The sequence below is a fragment of the Indicator indicator genome, chromosome 11 (genome assembly GCF_027791375.1).
Source record: "Indicator indicator isolate 239-I01 chromosome 11, UM_Iind_1.1, whole genome shotgun sequence".
Classification (NCBI taxonomy): Eukaryota; Metazoa; Chordata; class Aves; order Piciformes; family Indicatoridae; genus Indicator; species Indicator indicator.
Window position 1 is genome coordinate 29013358 of NC_072020.1, and position 13796 is coordinate 29027153.

The window sequence follows — 13796 nt, forward strand, 5'->3', positions numbered from 1 at the left end:
GATGAACATTCTGACGTTTCAGCCTGAGGTGAAAGCAGACTGAAAAAATAGAAGGAAGTTCAATTTCACAAGTTACCATAAGTGAATTAAATACTTTAATTTAATCTGTTTTCTGGGTAAGTCAAAGTGGGTACAGAATGTAAAAAGCTGATACAGTCTTTAGTGTCCCTAGTGCAAAGAGGCACTACTGGGAAAGTAGTGCTGGTAACCCTCCAGTTTGTTCTGTAGCAACGTCTCAAGCATTAGGCACATCTTAGAGAATTAAATCTCACACTCCTCTGCCAAGCAGGTAACTCCTATCTTCCTCTTGTGGGTGGAGAATGGACATACTCACTAAGGGAGCAGGAGACAGGAGCGGGAGGGAGGGAAGTCAGTGGGGAGGGAACACTAAAAGGGTTTCCAGTGCCGCACACCTTTTGTGTCCTAGGATAGGGCCTGCTGCTAAAGAAGTGAATCGGGTGCCCAAAGTAACACTGCAAGCTGTAGTCTGGTCAGGGCAGAATGCTCCTATCCCTGGGCTTTAACTAGAAATCAGTTCTTAATCCCCAAATCTATAGATACATGTAACCAGAGCAAAAGATGTCTGCTCTTGCTACCTTGCAGACTTTGCATTGCAAACAGAGCTGTGTGCATGGGTTTCCTGCATCCATGTGAAGCTCCCTGCTGCCTTCACTCATGTGCTGCACAGGGCTTGGCAGCTTCCTACCTGCATTGTCCCAGCTGGGCTTTCAGCTTTCCCTGACAGTGAGCTAGTTCGGTGCTACCAAGCGCACGCTGACAAAGTGCTCTAGTTTTAAAGCACAGCATCAAAGTGCTATTATTACTTGGAGTGCTGCTGTATTTTTCCCCTTGTACAGGATATGGGGAGGGAATGAAAAAAACCAAACCACCACCAAAAAAAACAGAAAGATTTTTTGCTCTGTAAGATTAATCCTTGTGGTTTTAAGGGCTTAATCTGCTGGCATGCAGACTGCTGGCTGATAAGTCTCCGAATCTGAGTGTAATTGGATGCAGCATCGGATTCAGTTGTGTGGGCTTCCCGGGGGCTTTTTTGTTTGTTCTTTTTTAACACACTGCAGAGCTGAAGGGATCTGTCCCTGGAAATGCCTTTAAGTGTGAAGCTTTAACGTTTTCCCTTCCCCCCGCAGCCGGTATTTTGGCAGCACCTAGCTGGAGACCAGCACTTGGGGAGGGTGGGGGCGTGCAGGTTGTTGAGTGTATAAATTCGGGCTATTGTTTGAGGCACACATCTGCCTTAAGAAATCGCGGGGCACAGGCCGTTACTTATTCAGATGCAGAAGCTCCTTCCGTCCCACAAGACGGCCCATTCAAGTCACATGCCAGAGGTCTCAGCAGAATGGGCTGCAGCTGCTTCAAATCTGCTGTCTAACATCAGAAGCAGTTGGACGAACTGCACGGTGCTGACTACAGTCAGGCTGCCGGGCGCCGAGGAAGACAGGGAAAAGATTTGGGACCCCAGCGCTATGTTTTCGGAGGATCTGTGGCTGGAAAATGAGAAAAACTGTGCTGTTGTCCACAAGGCAAAGCGAGGAAGGAAGCGCCAAGAGCTCCTGGCTGTGGCTCTCGGGGTGAAGGTGGGAGTCAAAGGGGCACTTCTGTGGCAACCTCTGAAACTCTTTGCCTATTCACAGATCACCTCCTTGGTCAGAAGAGCAGCCTTAACTCAAAATGACAACCACTTCAACTATGAAAAAGCACACAATTTTAAGGTAAGCACAATTTCCTATTATTTTCAGCTAAAAAGTTCTGGTTAGGTGCCTCACATTCTGGTTTTTGCTATGATGGGGTTTTCATGCACTCATCTCTACTACCTCCAAGAAAAGTGTTGAAAATAGCATTTTTCTTAATCCAGATCACAGTTTTGCTGCTCACTACACTGCTTGACTGACATTTTAGCTCTTTTTTAGTCCAGATTCAGTTTGTTGGGTTTTGTTTTGTTTTGTTTTGTTCAGAAACAGAGTACTTCATATTGATTATCTTTGTCTTAAAGTGTATCCATTTTTAAATGAGAAAAAAGGCTCCTTTTCAAAATGTATCTATTATCAGAAACCAGTAGCTTTTTACCAGCAAACGTTTCTGGACTGCTTCTGTTTTCAGAATTTGAGGAGCTTGGGTGCTCCCTAACAATAAAGCAGAGCACAGCGGTGGTATTGTGTCCCAGCTTTTGTTCCACCACCATATGCCAAGGAAATGCTCTGAGAGTCTCACTGAGCTGTAGGATCTGAGCTTGCTCAAACAAATAGCTGGACTAACACAGGGATGTTCAGATGGGTCATCTTTTTGATATCTGGTACATACAAAATCAGATTCTTCAGGTTTTTTTTTTCCCCAAGTGCTGTGCCTGACAGCACAGGGGAAGTGACTCAGCTTGGGAAACAGACCTTCCAGGCAGCTTGTACTAAAATGCTTTGCCAAAAGGCCAGGGCTGGTTTCAGAGTATGCCAGCGAGCTACCCTACCTAATGCTGTCAAATTGCAGTTTGATGGTTATCAGGATAGAGAGAGAGAGTAAGAGGTAGTAACAGGACAAGAAAGGAATGTGTCTCAGCTTTGAAAATTGAGTTTACTTATTGCTCCTTGAGGATGCTGATCTGGGTCACTGTCAGAATAGTTCTACTCATTAGGAGAAAGAGAATTTTCTGGTATTCATCTCAGGCCTGTCAAAAAGGAGAAGCACTGATTAAAATGATTTCACTGATTTCCTAGTTTATCAAAAAAAGCTTCACTTCTTATTTGTCTACATATTCTGTCATGTGAGCATTGCTCTCCTCTGCAGTGCTTCTGCTGTAGATGGTAAATCAATAATTTAATATTAGTGAAGAAAGCAAATAATAGCATCACTCTTCTCATTACCTCTCCTTGACCTAGTCTACACAAAAGTCAGGATTTATCCTATCTCACTGATCAGTACTGAAAGACACAGGAGAAATACTCTCTGCTTTCTTCTTGAGTAAACCAAGTTTCATTCTTTCTTTGTTTTTGCCTTCACTATCATTTTAATATCAGAACTATTTTAGTTTAACTAGAAAATATTTTCTCATGCCTGAGACTCTTTTCTACTTTGACCCATGCATTCTTTCCTCTTCAAAATTCCCCTTGTTTTAGCTTTGATTTATAATTGGACAAGTGCCCAGTTAACTTTGTGTTTGCACAATCTAGCTGTTGTACAGTCTCTGCTCCTTTCTGCTTCACAAGAGTCATAGTCTGACTGGAAATAACATGATTAAAATATATATATATATATATATATGTATTCAAAAGCTTGACAGCAGAAGATTACTGTTTTATGCTTGTAAAGGCAATAAAAATCTGAGTGAAGAAACATTCTGAAAAGTGAATTGTCCAGAAAGGCCACTCAGAAGTGTTGTATCTACTTAATGAACAATCACTATGCAAATATAGTTACTTTCCAAAGCAGTATATTAAAACACGCCCAGGTGAACAAAAAAATGTGGATAGGCAGGGTTTAACATTTAGATTTAAAAGATAATTAAGCTAAAGTCTAGTATCTTTAATATAGTCCCTTACATAATACAATTAGTAAATTACTGAAAAGACAAAGAATGGTTTTTTAGGGCCAAAATCGAAATGGCTTTTGACAGCAACTCATGATATGGTGACATGGGATTTATCTGAACGCTGTTTTGCAGACATTCAAAGAGCTTTCTTCCCCATTTTAAGTGAATACTGGCATGTATTGTATCATTCATCTCAGTTCACAGGCACGAAAGTTGGGTGTCAGTGTCCATCATGATCTTGGCGTAGGCAGTTCTTCCTGACTCTTTAGCTGTAGTCCTTAGCCATGAAGAATCTCAAAAATGAAGAGTGAAGGACTCATTTTTAAGGAAGTTGATGAGATTTTTTTTGCAGATTTTACACCAAAGATCTTACCTTCTAAAAAGAGAAGGACAAAAGGAAGAAATAGATTCAGGGCACAAATTCAGAGCAAGGATGGACCTCTTTCCATGTTTTGCAAGCTAATATAAAAATCAAAAAGAAGTACTGGCATTTGGAGAGTGAGGGTGCTGTGTTACACCCCTCTGAGTATCTGTGCTTTCTCCTTTCAGCCTGTCTTCCAAACTTCAAGGCACTCAAGGCAAATGAACAAAACAAAAAAGACTTAGAATCCAGACTGATTTGTTAAGCTGGGTTCATCCTAGGCACACAACGCAGTCACATGGATTTAGCTTTGGAGCCGGCGTCTGTCTGGCGGCACAACTTTGCATAAGCCAGCGCAGACATACCATAACTCAGGAAAGAGAATAAATCTCTGAAGCCCTCTTTAGAAAAACACAGAGGTTATTTCTGTAACTAGCTGGGCATCAGCCTAAACGGATTGCAAAGTTCTTCTTGCACCGTGTTACAGTTAGGATCCAGCAGGCTCTTCAGTGGGGTCACAGCTGGTGGTGAGGTCACCGTATGCCCAAGGGCACAAGGAGCTTGGGAATGCTCCATGCATTTTGTCCTAGACTGGGAATTCATGAGAGGGCATCTGTGCTGTTTTAAGTGAGTGAATTCAGCTGAATAATGTGCATTTACCACAATATAGAATCATAGAATCAGTCAGGGTTGGAAGGGACCACAAGGATCATCCAGTTCCAACTCCCCTGCCATGAGCAGGGACACTCCACACTAGATCAGGCTGGCCAGAGCATCATCCAGCCTGGCCTTAAACACCTCCAGGGATGGGGCCTCAACCACCTCCCCAGGCAACACATTCCAGTGTCTCACCACTCTCATGGTGAAGAACTTCTTCCTCACATCCAGTCTGAATCTCCCCACTTCCAGCTTTGTTCCATTCCCCCTAGTCCTATCACTACCTGACACCCTAAAAAGTCCCTCCCCAGCTTTCTTGTAGCCCTCTTCAGATACTGGAACATCACAAGAAGGTCTCCTTGGAGCCTTCTCCTCTCCAGACTGAACAGCCCCAACTCTTTCAGTCTGTCCTCATAGGAGAGGTGCTCCAGCCCTCTGATCATCCTCGTGGGCCTTCTGCCCTTCTGTTTGCTTCTATAGCATGGGCAAATTCTGATTGCAGGTGACCTAGTGGAGTAGAGGCAGCTGCTTACTGACAGGACCAAAGATCTGCTGGGCGAAAGGAGGATCTGGGATAAATTTCCCCTTGTGTTAATCACTGCAGACAAACACTGCTTCTGAGAGACAATGGGGTTGAGGGAAGCATTTTTTACAGACATCACGAAGATTATGTGTATGTATCCAAACAAAAAACCCAGCAGAGTCAGCTTTTCTTCCCCAAAAATGGCCCACGCTCAGCAGGAGTTCCCAGGAGAGTATAAATGTGCATATATTCAGGCAAAAGACTGAAAAATCTCTTGTTTTTGTTGGATGCAAAGTCTCCAGTCAGATAAACAACAAAACTCTCTGAGAAACAGCACCACATAATGCAAATTAAAAACATGCATTTCAACTCAAGGCAACTTTTGGTTTGTTTCTGCAATATTGCTTAAGGGATTATTTTCTTTTGCCACTGTATTGGCACTCCTTATCTTTGGTCTTAGTTTTCTCTGTGAACACAGCTCAGACAACAGACTAAAACTGCCTGAGTTCACACCCCCAGGGGGAATTCTACCATTTGGAAGTAAGGGCACCAGAGGGATGAATGGTAAAGGTGAGAGCACAGGAGGGCAATAAGAAGAAACACTCAGTCTAATATAGGGTGAGATTGTCCAGCAGAGAAGAAAGGATGAATGTAAGAAACAACTTTTCATTGCAACAGCTGGAAAGGAAACAGAGTGAAGAAGTTAGGAGTTACGACACTGTAAGACACTGGAAAGCAGATGCAACGTAGAACAAGAAAAATATGGGGTATAGTCTAAAATATCATGATTTTGCCTTATATGAAGAAATATTTCCCTGTAAATTCTTAAAAGTTGGAATACTGTGTTGAGTGCAGCCCAAATCTATTCTGTGTGTACACAGTAGGACCAATGAAAAATAGATCTTGATGATGTTTCCAGAAATGTAAGCCTAGGCCATTTGTAATGGTGCAGTTACAAAGGACAGAAAACCTGAAAAGCTCATCTCAAAAACCTAGGACTCACTGTTACCTCTCTTTGTTTAAAACAGTTGAGGCCAGTCTTGCAGGCAATATTCCCTTTTTACTGCTCAAAAGTTTGCAGGCTCCAGGCTATGTTCAGGTGTTGTTTTCATAGGAACAGACTTCCTTCATTGTTTCTTTAGAATTAATGCAAGTAGTAAGAGACTAAGTTCCAAACTGCATCTTAAGAGATTTACTCCACCTTCATCTAAAAACTTTTGAAGATCTCCCTTTTTCCAGTTAGAGATAGCAAGTATTTCCTTGTTTCAGCTTGACCAGAAACTGCCACAACTTGTTTTTCTCAGGGCATTTCAACTGGGAACTTGCATTTGAGCTGAATGGAAAATTGAAGTGAATGAATAAAAAGAGCTAAACCTTTGAGGGCCTTCCATAAACTGAAGGGAACAAGGGAAGGGTGCACAGTCAGCACTTCTCAGATGGAGCCCTCAGTCAGCCTGGATGCCTCTTGCCCATAAATGACAGGAGAGATCAAGGAGTAATCAGCTACTATTTTCTAAATATGCCACAGCACAATCAGCTGAAATAAGCTTTATGTAACGTGAGCAAGCAGGCCCCAAATAGCCTAGAAACTGTGATGGACTTCAAATGCAAAATGGTGTGCTTTTAAAAAACCCTGAATGAGCTTTTACAGCCACTTCTCAAAGGTTAGCTTTTGTAAACTGCAGCAATGCAGAAGTCGTTGTTAGCTGTCTTCCCCCAGCAGATGATGTCACCCATGATTAAATGCAGGTGCAGACCAACTAATTATGTGGTTGCCAGCCTGAGAATGGTAAAGGTGCAGGCATAATTATTTGTATCCCTAGTTCTTAATCCACTGAAGGTCACACAGAACATATGCCTGAAACTCAAGTCATCAGCTAGTACTGCCATTTCCCCCTGCTAAAAGCCAAATATGAAATTTATGCTACAAACCCTGCAAAACGATATCAGATGAGATGAGAAACAAGCATGCATCTATCTGTCTCAAACTTTATTGCAAAGTGTTGTTTCCCAAAGACTTTTTTTTTTCTGAGAGGAAAGATAGTATTTAAAAAAAAAATATGATCAGTCAGACATTCCAGCTTTGACCTTTTACCATCAAAAGGGAGGCAGAATTACTATTGCTTTAGGCTTAGTCGTGCAGTTATTGACTGGGGGTAATTGGTCAAGAGTCATTTGTAGTCAGGCTCAAATTTTTATCACTAAATCAGAATTAAATACAGAATCTGTATTAAAATCACAATACTTCATCTTCCTGGAGAATGGATTCAAGAGCAGAGGCTCGTTTAGGTGTGATTCTACAGACAAATGCTAGGCTTAAAACTTCACCAGGTTTATTTGAAAAGGGCAATGACTATTTTGTACTTTATGAAAAGCAAAGAGCAGCTTTCCCCATCCCTGGGGGTAGAAGTGGCCTTTGAGCCATTCACCCAATGGGTAAACGAGCAGAGAGAAGGAAAAGGAACCATTAGTAGCTGGAGTGTGCATGGTTTATGCTTTCTTAACTTCAATTAAGTCTCTGGCCAGAACTAGCTCATATCATGTCTCTTCACACAGGCATAGACCTCACTATTTACTTTTCAATGAAAACGAAATGCTTACCTTTCCAAAACATACATCTTAAATAAAAAGGTCTTCTGCCATAGCCTTTGGAAAAGAGGTGGAGGCGGAAGTGGTGTGTAGAACCCTGGCGAGGGAGCTGTGGGCTCTGTCAGCACACAGATCCTTTCTGTTTAATTCCTCCTTATTTACTGATATGTGGACTGTAGCAAGTTCGGTCTACTGAAAAAGAGCCTAGTGACATCTTTCCCCTCTGTGAGCTCAGTTTACTTACAAGAGAGGAGAAGGGTCTCACTTTTTATCGCTAATGGATTCCAGTGGGCAAAATCCAGTCATTACCCAAGCACTGACTGGAGTGGCCTGCACAAATCATTCCTCCCTGGTGGTTTGATTTACCGCAGTCCCCACCAGGTTTGTTCAGTGGTGTTGCACAGAAATGCACAACGTAACATCATAGACATAGTGCCTTCAAACCCTTCAGACCTTAGTGGTGCTCTTAGAACATGGGTCTTGCACTAGGTCTGTGGTCACACACGGTTACAGGCAGCCAAAATGTGGTGCATTTAAGGGACTTCCTGTCACTGCATTTGCCCTGCTTCTAAGTGATCTTTGAAGAGCATTTGAGTCACAGAAATAGTCCTATTTTTGTTGACCTAGTCAAACAAAAGCACTGACTTCAGTTCCCTGGATTATTAGTTTTACTTTTTTGACTAGTGAACCTGGTTTCTTCTACTATAGCTAAAATGTCAGCTAGCAAAAATTACTTGGTTTGAAAGATAAAGTTCGAGAAAGAGCCAATTTCTGTCCCCGTGGTTTTATTTCGTCTAGACTTTGGAAATATGTGGGTACTATGTGCTAAAGATGTACTCTTACTGAGTCTTCTGTTGTTCATCCATTTCAGTTGTTCCATCTGTCAGACCATCTGCCTCCCAATGACCCTATTTCTTTCCCCTCTCCCCCCCCCATTTGTGTTACAGGTTCATACGTTTCGAGGTCCACACTGGTGTGAATACTGCGCCAACTTCATGTGGGGTCTCATCGCTCAGGGAGTGAGGTGTTCAGGTAGCCCTTCGACATTTTCTGTCCTTCTCTTGAAATGCTCTGACATCTCTCTCACTTCTAGGGATTACTTTGAAGAACGAGGCAGGAAATCCTCCCACACAAGTTAGAGCATTGTTGTTTTCTCAACTGGCCACTAGCTGGTTTAGAAATGAAGCAACCAGCCCTTGGTCACTGAGGGTGACTCGGTAGTACCTTGGTCGAATGTCTGTCTTGGTGTACACTTTAAGAATTGATCTCTATAGTTAACTTATCCCTGAACACCATAAGAAACAAGCCCTGGAAGTGGCAAAGCCAAACAGCAGCTAGGCTCATAACTCATCTTTTTGCCACCAGTTGCTGAGAAGTTCCTTTAGTCTGCAAAAACACTGTCACCTGTTCCTTAGAAAAATGCCATGTGCTGCTGCAAGCCTCAAGTATCCCAGCTCCAGGGAAAACAAAAAATATCACCTTCATTTTCCTAGAAGGATTAGTTTTCTGGTGCCTTTGTAACTGTATTAGCATTTTAATAGTGCTTTAATTATTTTAAATGTGTTTGTTCTTTTGGGGAAAATAATCATCTTGGAAAGCTGCAATAATCATCACACTGTGAGCTTTTGGATTCAGCAAGGAAAGTAAGTGTTTGGTGCATTGCAAATGGAGTTTCATAACTTCTTTCTACAGTCCTTTCCATGTCTCACCTGAATATGCTTCTGCCCTGACCTGCAGACATTCCTCATCTCAGACTGGCACCAAACACATCCACCTCTAATACCTGCCTTTCATGGGGATAGGTGCAATGTAGACTGCAGTTTCAAGGATCAAAATCCCTTTCATAAATGCACTATGAGTGCAGTTTCAGCTACTGCTGCAGCTTGTCTGCCTGTAGACAAGTAACAGAAGCACAGAGAATATAAGACAGACATTAAAAAAAAAACAAAACAGGAAAATGAACAGTAATTTGCTTTTCAAGCTGTTTGATCTTAAACACAAGCATGCAAAACCTGACCTCACTAATGCAGAGGGCTGTGTTTGTTCACATGCATAAAATATTAAACTTATTAAAAGGCTTATTTATTTAGTATGAAACATAATATTCTGCCTCATCAAATTACCAGCATTTCACTCTAGACAGATGCATTGGGGATGGAACTTCACAGGCTCAGAGAACAGCACTGAAAACAATGCAGGGAGGATCCTAACTGCAGCTGCTCACATTTGATTTTGCAGCACAGTAATGTATTATACAGTAATAACTGTGTGGAGAAACACACAAACCCCCCACCCAACCCCACTAAATGTGTAGGTGTGTTTGTATTGATTATATGGTTTTGTTTGATTAATACTTTATAGAGAGTCATACTGAAAATATGCTTCCATTTTTAATAGTTCAGTGTGCTGAGTTGAAACTACCTCCCAACTAATTTGAGAGAATTACTCCCCTCCCCAAAATAAAATTGCCAGACCAGCTCAGATGGAAAGCAAATGAAGCTGTATTTGCAAGCAAAACTACAATCTAGAAATATGAAATGCAATGAATATGTACAAAACATAAAATATTTACATATATTTACAATTTATAAACAACACAAGAACCCCCACCCCCCCTGCCCCAAACAAAACCAGGGGGTTACCAATAGCTTCCCCTTCTCTGGCCCCCTGTACAAGGGAAAAGAGAAAGAGAAAAGCAGAGGGTAGCTTGGTAGTACTTGTCCATGCAGCCAAGGTGAGCAGCAGCCAAGCAAAAGCTACCAACTAGTATCTGCCAGAGCAAAGAGATGAGAAGAGAGAGAAAGCTTATATAACTTTCTGTTAGTTATATAAACTATCAGCCCAATGGGATTATTTTGACCTTATCATTATTTTTCTTTTGCATCCAATGGTAATTTATTTACATTCTACCACTTTCTACTCAAGATCTGTGGAAAATTTCCTAGGCATCAGCCTAAAACTGCCACAATCAGGTAGCAAATCAAGATGAGAAAGCCACTAAGTAACTCATTAGTGATGCTATTAGCCATGTTATCGCCAAGGGTACCGTCAGTGATGGGTGTTACGGGGAAGGCATTAAAACAGGACTCAGAGTTCTGTGAGATAATGTAAATCATGATGGTAGTGTTTGCTTTACAGAGGCTGAATATTTGACTCTATTAGAAAAATTCAATTTTGGGGAAATCAAGCAATGATGTTTAAGTTAATAGAAACCCCCTTGTGCAACCAAGAGTAGGATTTGACTGTGAAGTAAGCTACCAAGAACCATTTGTAAAATGAATCACTTTTTTTCTGTCATGCCTTTCACAGCACTGGATATGCCTAAAGTGACCTACAGACTAAACAAAGAGCATACTTTAGTCACCAGTGAAGTGCTGAGACAGGGACGGGGAGGCTGCTGATGTGGCAGAGCAAGCCAAAATGCAACACTGCAGGAATGTGGAAGGGGAAGAGACATGCTAGCTCAAGCTACTGGCCAAGTCTGAGTGATTAGCTGAATCTTAGGTCCTTCATCCATTAGCTCAGCCAGCAGAAGACAGTTGTTACTGTGATTCTGTGATTACAGTGTTAAATTTATAAAAGGCTGAACTGAAATACCCAGAAGTTAAGTCCTATACATTCAAATGCAACACCTAGAGCTATGTGTCTAGCAGTGAACTGACCTGGACTGCAACACTGCCCACCTCCAGCTCAGGGGCGTGTGAGGACCATGCAGAGCTTTCATAACTTTGTAACAGCTCTGCTGGAATAAAGTTTATAGATTTCTGTGCTCATCCTTCTCATCTACATCTTATTTATTCTAGTTTTGCTGATGAGGAAGTTACACCCCTTGCTTGGTGTGGTCCAAGGAAATACATTGTTAGATAATACCTGTTGGCATTAGTATTAACTACCCGAAGTTAGGGGTTGCCCTGCTGGAAAGCAGCTCCTAGTGCACAGCAAGTTCTCCGTGGGACAGCAATGTGCCCTTGTGGCCAAGACAGCCAATTGGATCCTGGGGTGCGTCAAGGAAAGTGTGTCCAGCAGGGCTAGGGAGGTTCTTCTCCCCTTCTACTCTGCCCTGCTGAGACCACACCTGCAATACTGTGTCCAGTTTGGGGCTCCCCAGTTCAAGAGAAACAGAGACCTGCTGGAGAGAGTCCAACAGAGAGCCACAAGGATGATTAGGAGACTTTAGCACCTCCCCTATGAAAAGAGACTGAGAGCCCTGGGGCTGTTTAGTCTTGGGAAGAGAAGACTGAGAGGGGATCTGATCAATGTCTATCAATACCTGAGGGGTGGGTGTCAAGTGGAGGGGGCCAAGCTCTTTTTGGTGGTGTGCAGTGATAAGCCAAGGAACAACAGGTACAAGCTTGAACAGAGAAGATTTCACCTCAACATGAGGAGAAACTTCTTTACAGTGAGGGTCCCAGAGCACTGGAGCAGGCTGCCTCGAGAGGTTGTGGAGTCTCCTTCTCTGGAGACTTTCCAAACGCACCTGGATGTATTCCTGTGCAGACTACCTTGGGTCATCCTGCTTTGGCAGGGGGGTTGGACCCTGCAGGTGCCTTCCAACCTCTAATGTACTGTGATACTGTGACACTGTGATACTGTGACACTTACCCTGGCTGACTTTGCCTACAGACTGCGGGTTGAACGTCCATAAGCAGTGCTCCAAATACGTGCCCAACGACTGCCAGCCAGACCTGAAGAGGATAAAGCGAGTCTACTGCTGTGACCTCACCACACTGGTGAAAGCCCACAACACCCAGAGGCCGATGGTGGTGGATTCATGCATTCGAGAGATCGAAGCAAGAGGTTAGTGTGCTTAGGAAAGCAGCAGGCACAGCAACAGCGAAGATGAATTGAATCATGTGCTCAGATAGGACAGGGTAGTATGCTCATGCACATTGAAGACAGGAGGAGAGAAGGGTTTTTTTAGTGTAGGTGATACATTGCTTTGCATTTGCTAGTCAAATTAAATCATGGCATTTCATCATGCAATTTCCTGAAATGCTTTCTGAAAACATGTCAGAACCTGTATTACATTACACTTCTGAATGGGGTGAACTTTAAAGTGAACTTCAAGTTCATGTTTATGTGTCTTTTGCATTATTTGCTTTTTACATACATAGGGAGACTTTCAAAGCACTCAGCTGAAATTAATAACCTTTCTGGACATGATGGGCAAAAGATTGAAGTGCCTCAGACAAGTGAGGTCACAGGCTGTGATGTTTTGTGGTAGGTCACAGACTATGCAGGCTTTCATGCAAGCTTCCGCTTGGAGAAGAGGAGACTCTGGGGAGACCTAATAGCAGCCTGCCAGAACCTGAAGAGGGCTACAGGAAGGCTGGAGAGAGACTGTTTACAAAGGCCTGCAGGGACAGGACAAGGGGCAATGGCTTCACACTAGAGAAGAGCAGATTTAGATTGGATATCAGGAAGAAGCTCTTTACTATGAGGGTAGTGGAACACTGGAACAGGTTGCTCAGGGAGGTGGTTGAGGCTCCTTCCCTGGACATATTCAAGGTGAGGCTGGATGAGTTCCTGGGCAGCCTGATTTGGTTCGGATGTCGCTGCTGACTGTGGGGAGGTTGGACTGGATGAGCTTTGGAGGTGCCTTCTGGCCTGGACCACTCTATGATTCTATGATTCTGATTCTATGATGCTCAGCTAGTGACTGATGAGTACCATGGCTCAGGCAGAATGTCACAGCCAAATCCACAGCTTGTGACAATTTTTGGTACCCAAGCATGTGCCAGATGGAAGAAATACCATCTCCTCTCCAACACAACAAAGTAACCATCACATGATTTTTGCATTAGATAGCCAATGTGTATGTCATGCCCCCCCAAAAAGCCAAATTTCCCTGTTAGTCATAGCCTCCGCACAGGAATCTCATTATATTGAATTCATGGCATCCCAGTAATCTGTATGGCAACACACTGATACTGGCTACAGGGATTTCAAAGACATGGAGCATCTGCTGAAATGAAGCAAAGGTTTACAAGCAAATCCCCCACAGTGCTCCGTAAAGCTCTACCAGGATTATATCATCATTTCAGGGACAGATACAAGGAATAGTTTGGACTGAGACAGAAGAGCTTTATGCTGATGGTGTAGCAGGAAGATACGTTGCAACTGAGATC

The 13796-nt window shown here is 42.8% G+C and overlaps 1 protein-coding gene across 7 annotated transcripts in view; it reads left to right on the forward strand.

Annotated features, from left to right (window-relative positions):
* The first annotated feature begins 1484 nt into the window (after positions 1–1484).
* LOC128969786 (beta-chimaerin) overlaps positions 1485–13796 on the forward strand; it is a 28078-nt gene continuing 15766 nt past the window's right edge. For 3 of the 7 annotated variants that reach the window (XM_054384706.1, XM_054384708.1, XM_054384710.1), the window contains exons 1-3: positions 1485–1730; positions 8616–8700; positions 12292–12465. In XM_054384706.1, coding sequence (XP_054240681.1) covers positions 1485–1730; positions 8616–8700; positions 12292–12465 — 505 coding nt within the window. The remainder of the gene's footprint in view (positions 1731–8615; positions 8701–12291; positions 12466–13796) is intronic. The other 4 variants (XM_054384707.1, XM_054384711.1, XM_054384709.1 and 1 more) reach the window with 2 other exon arrangements.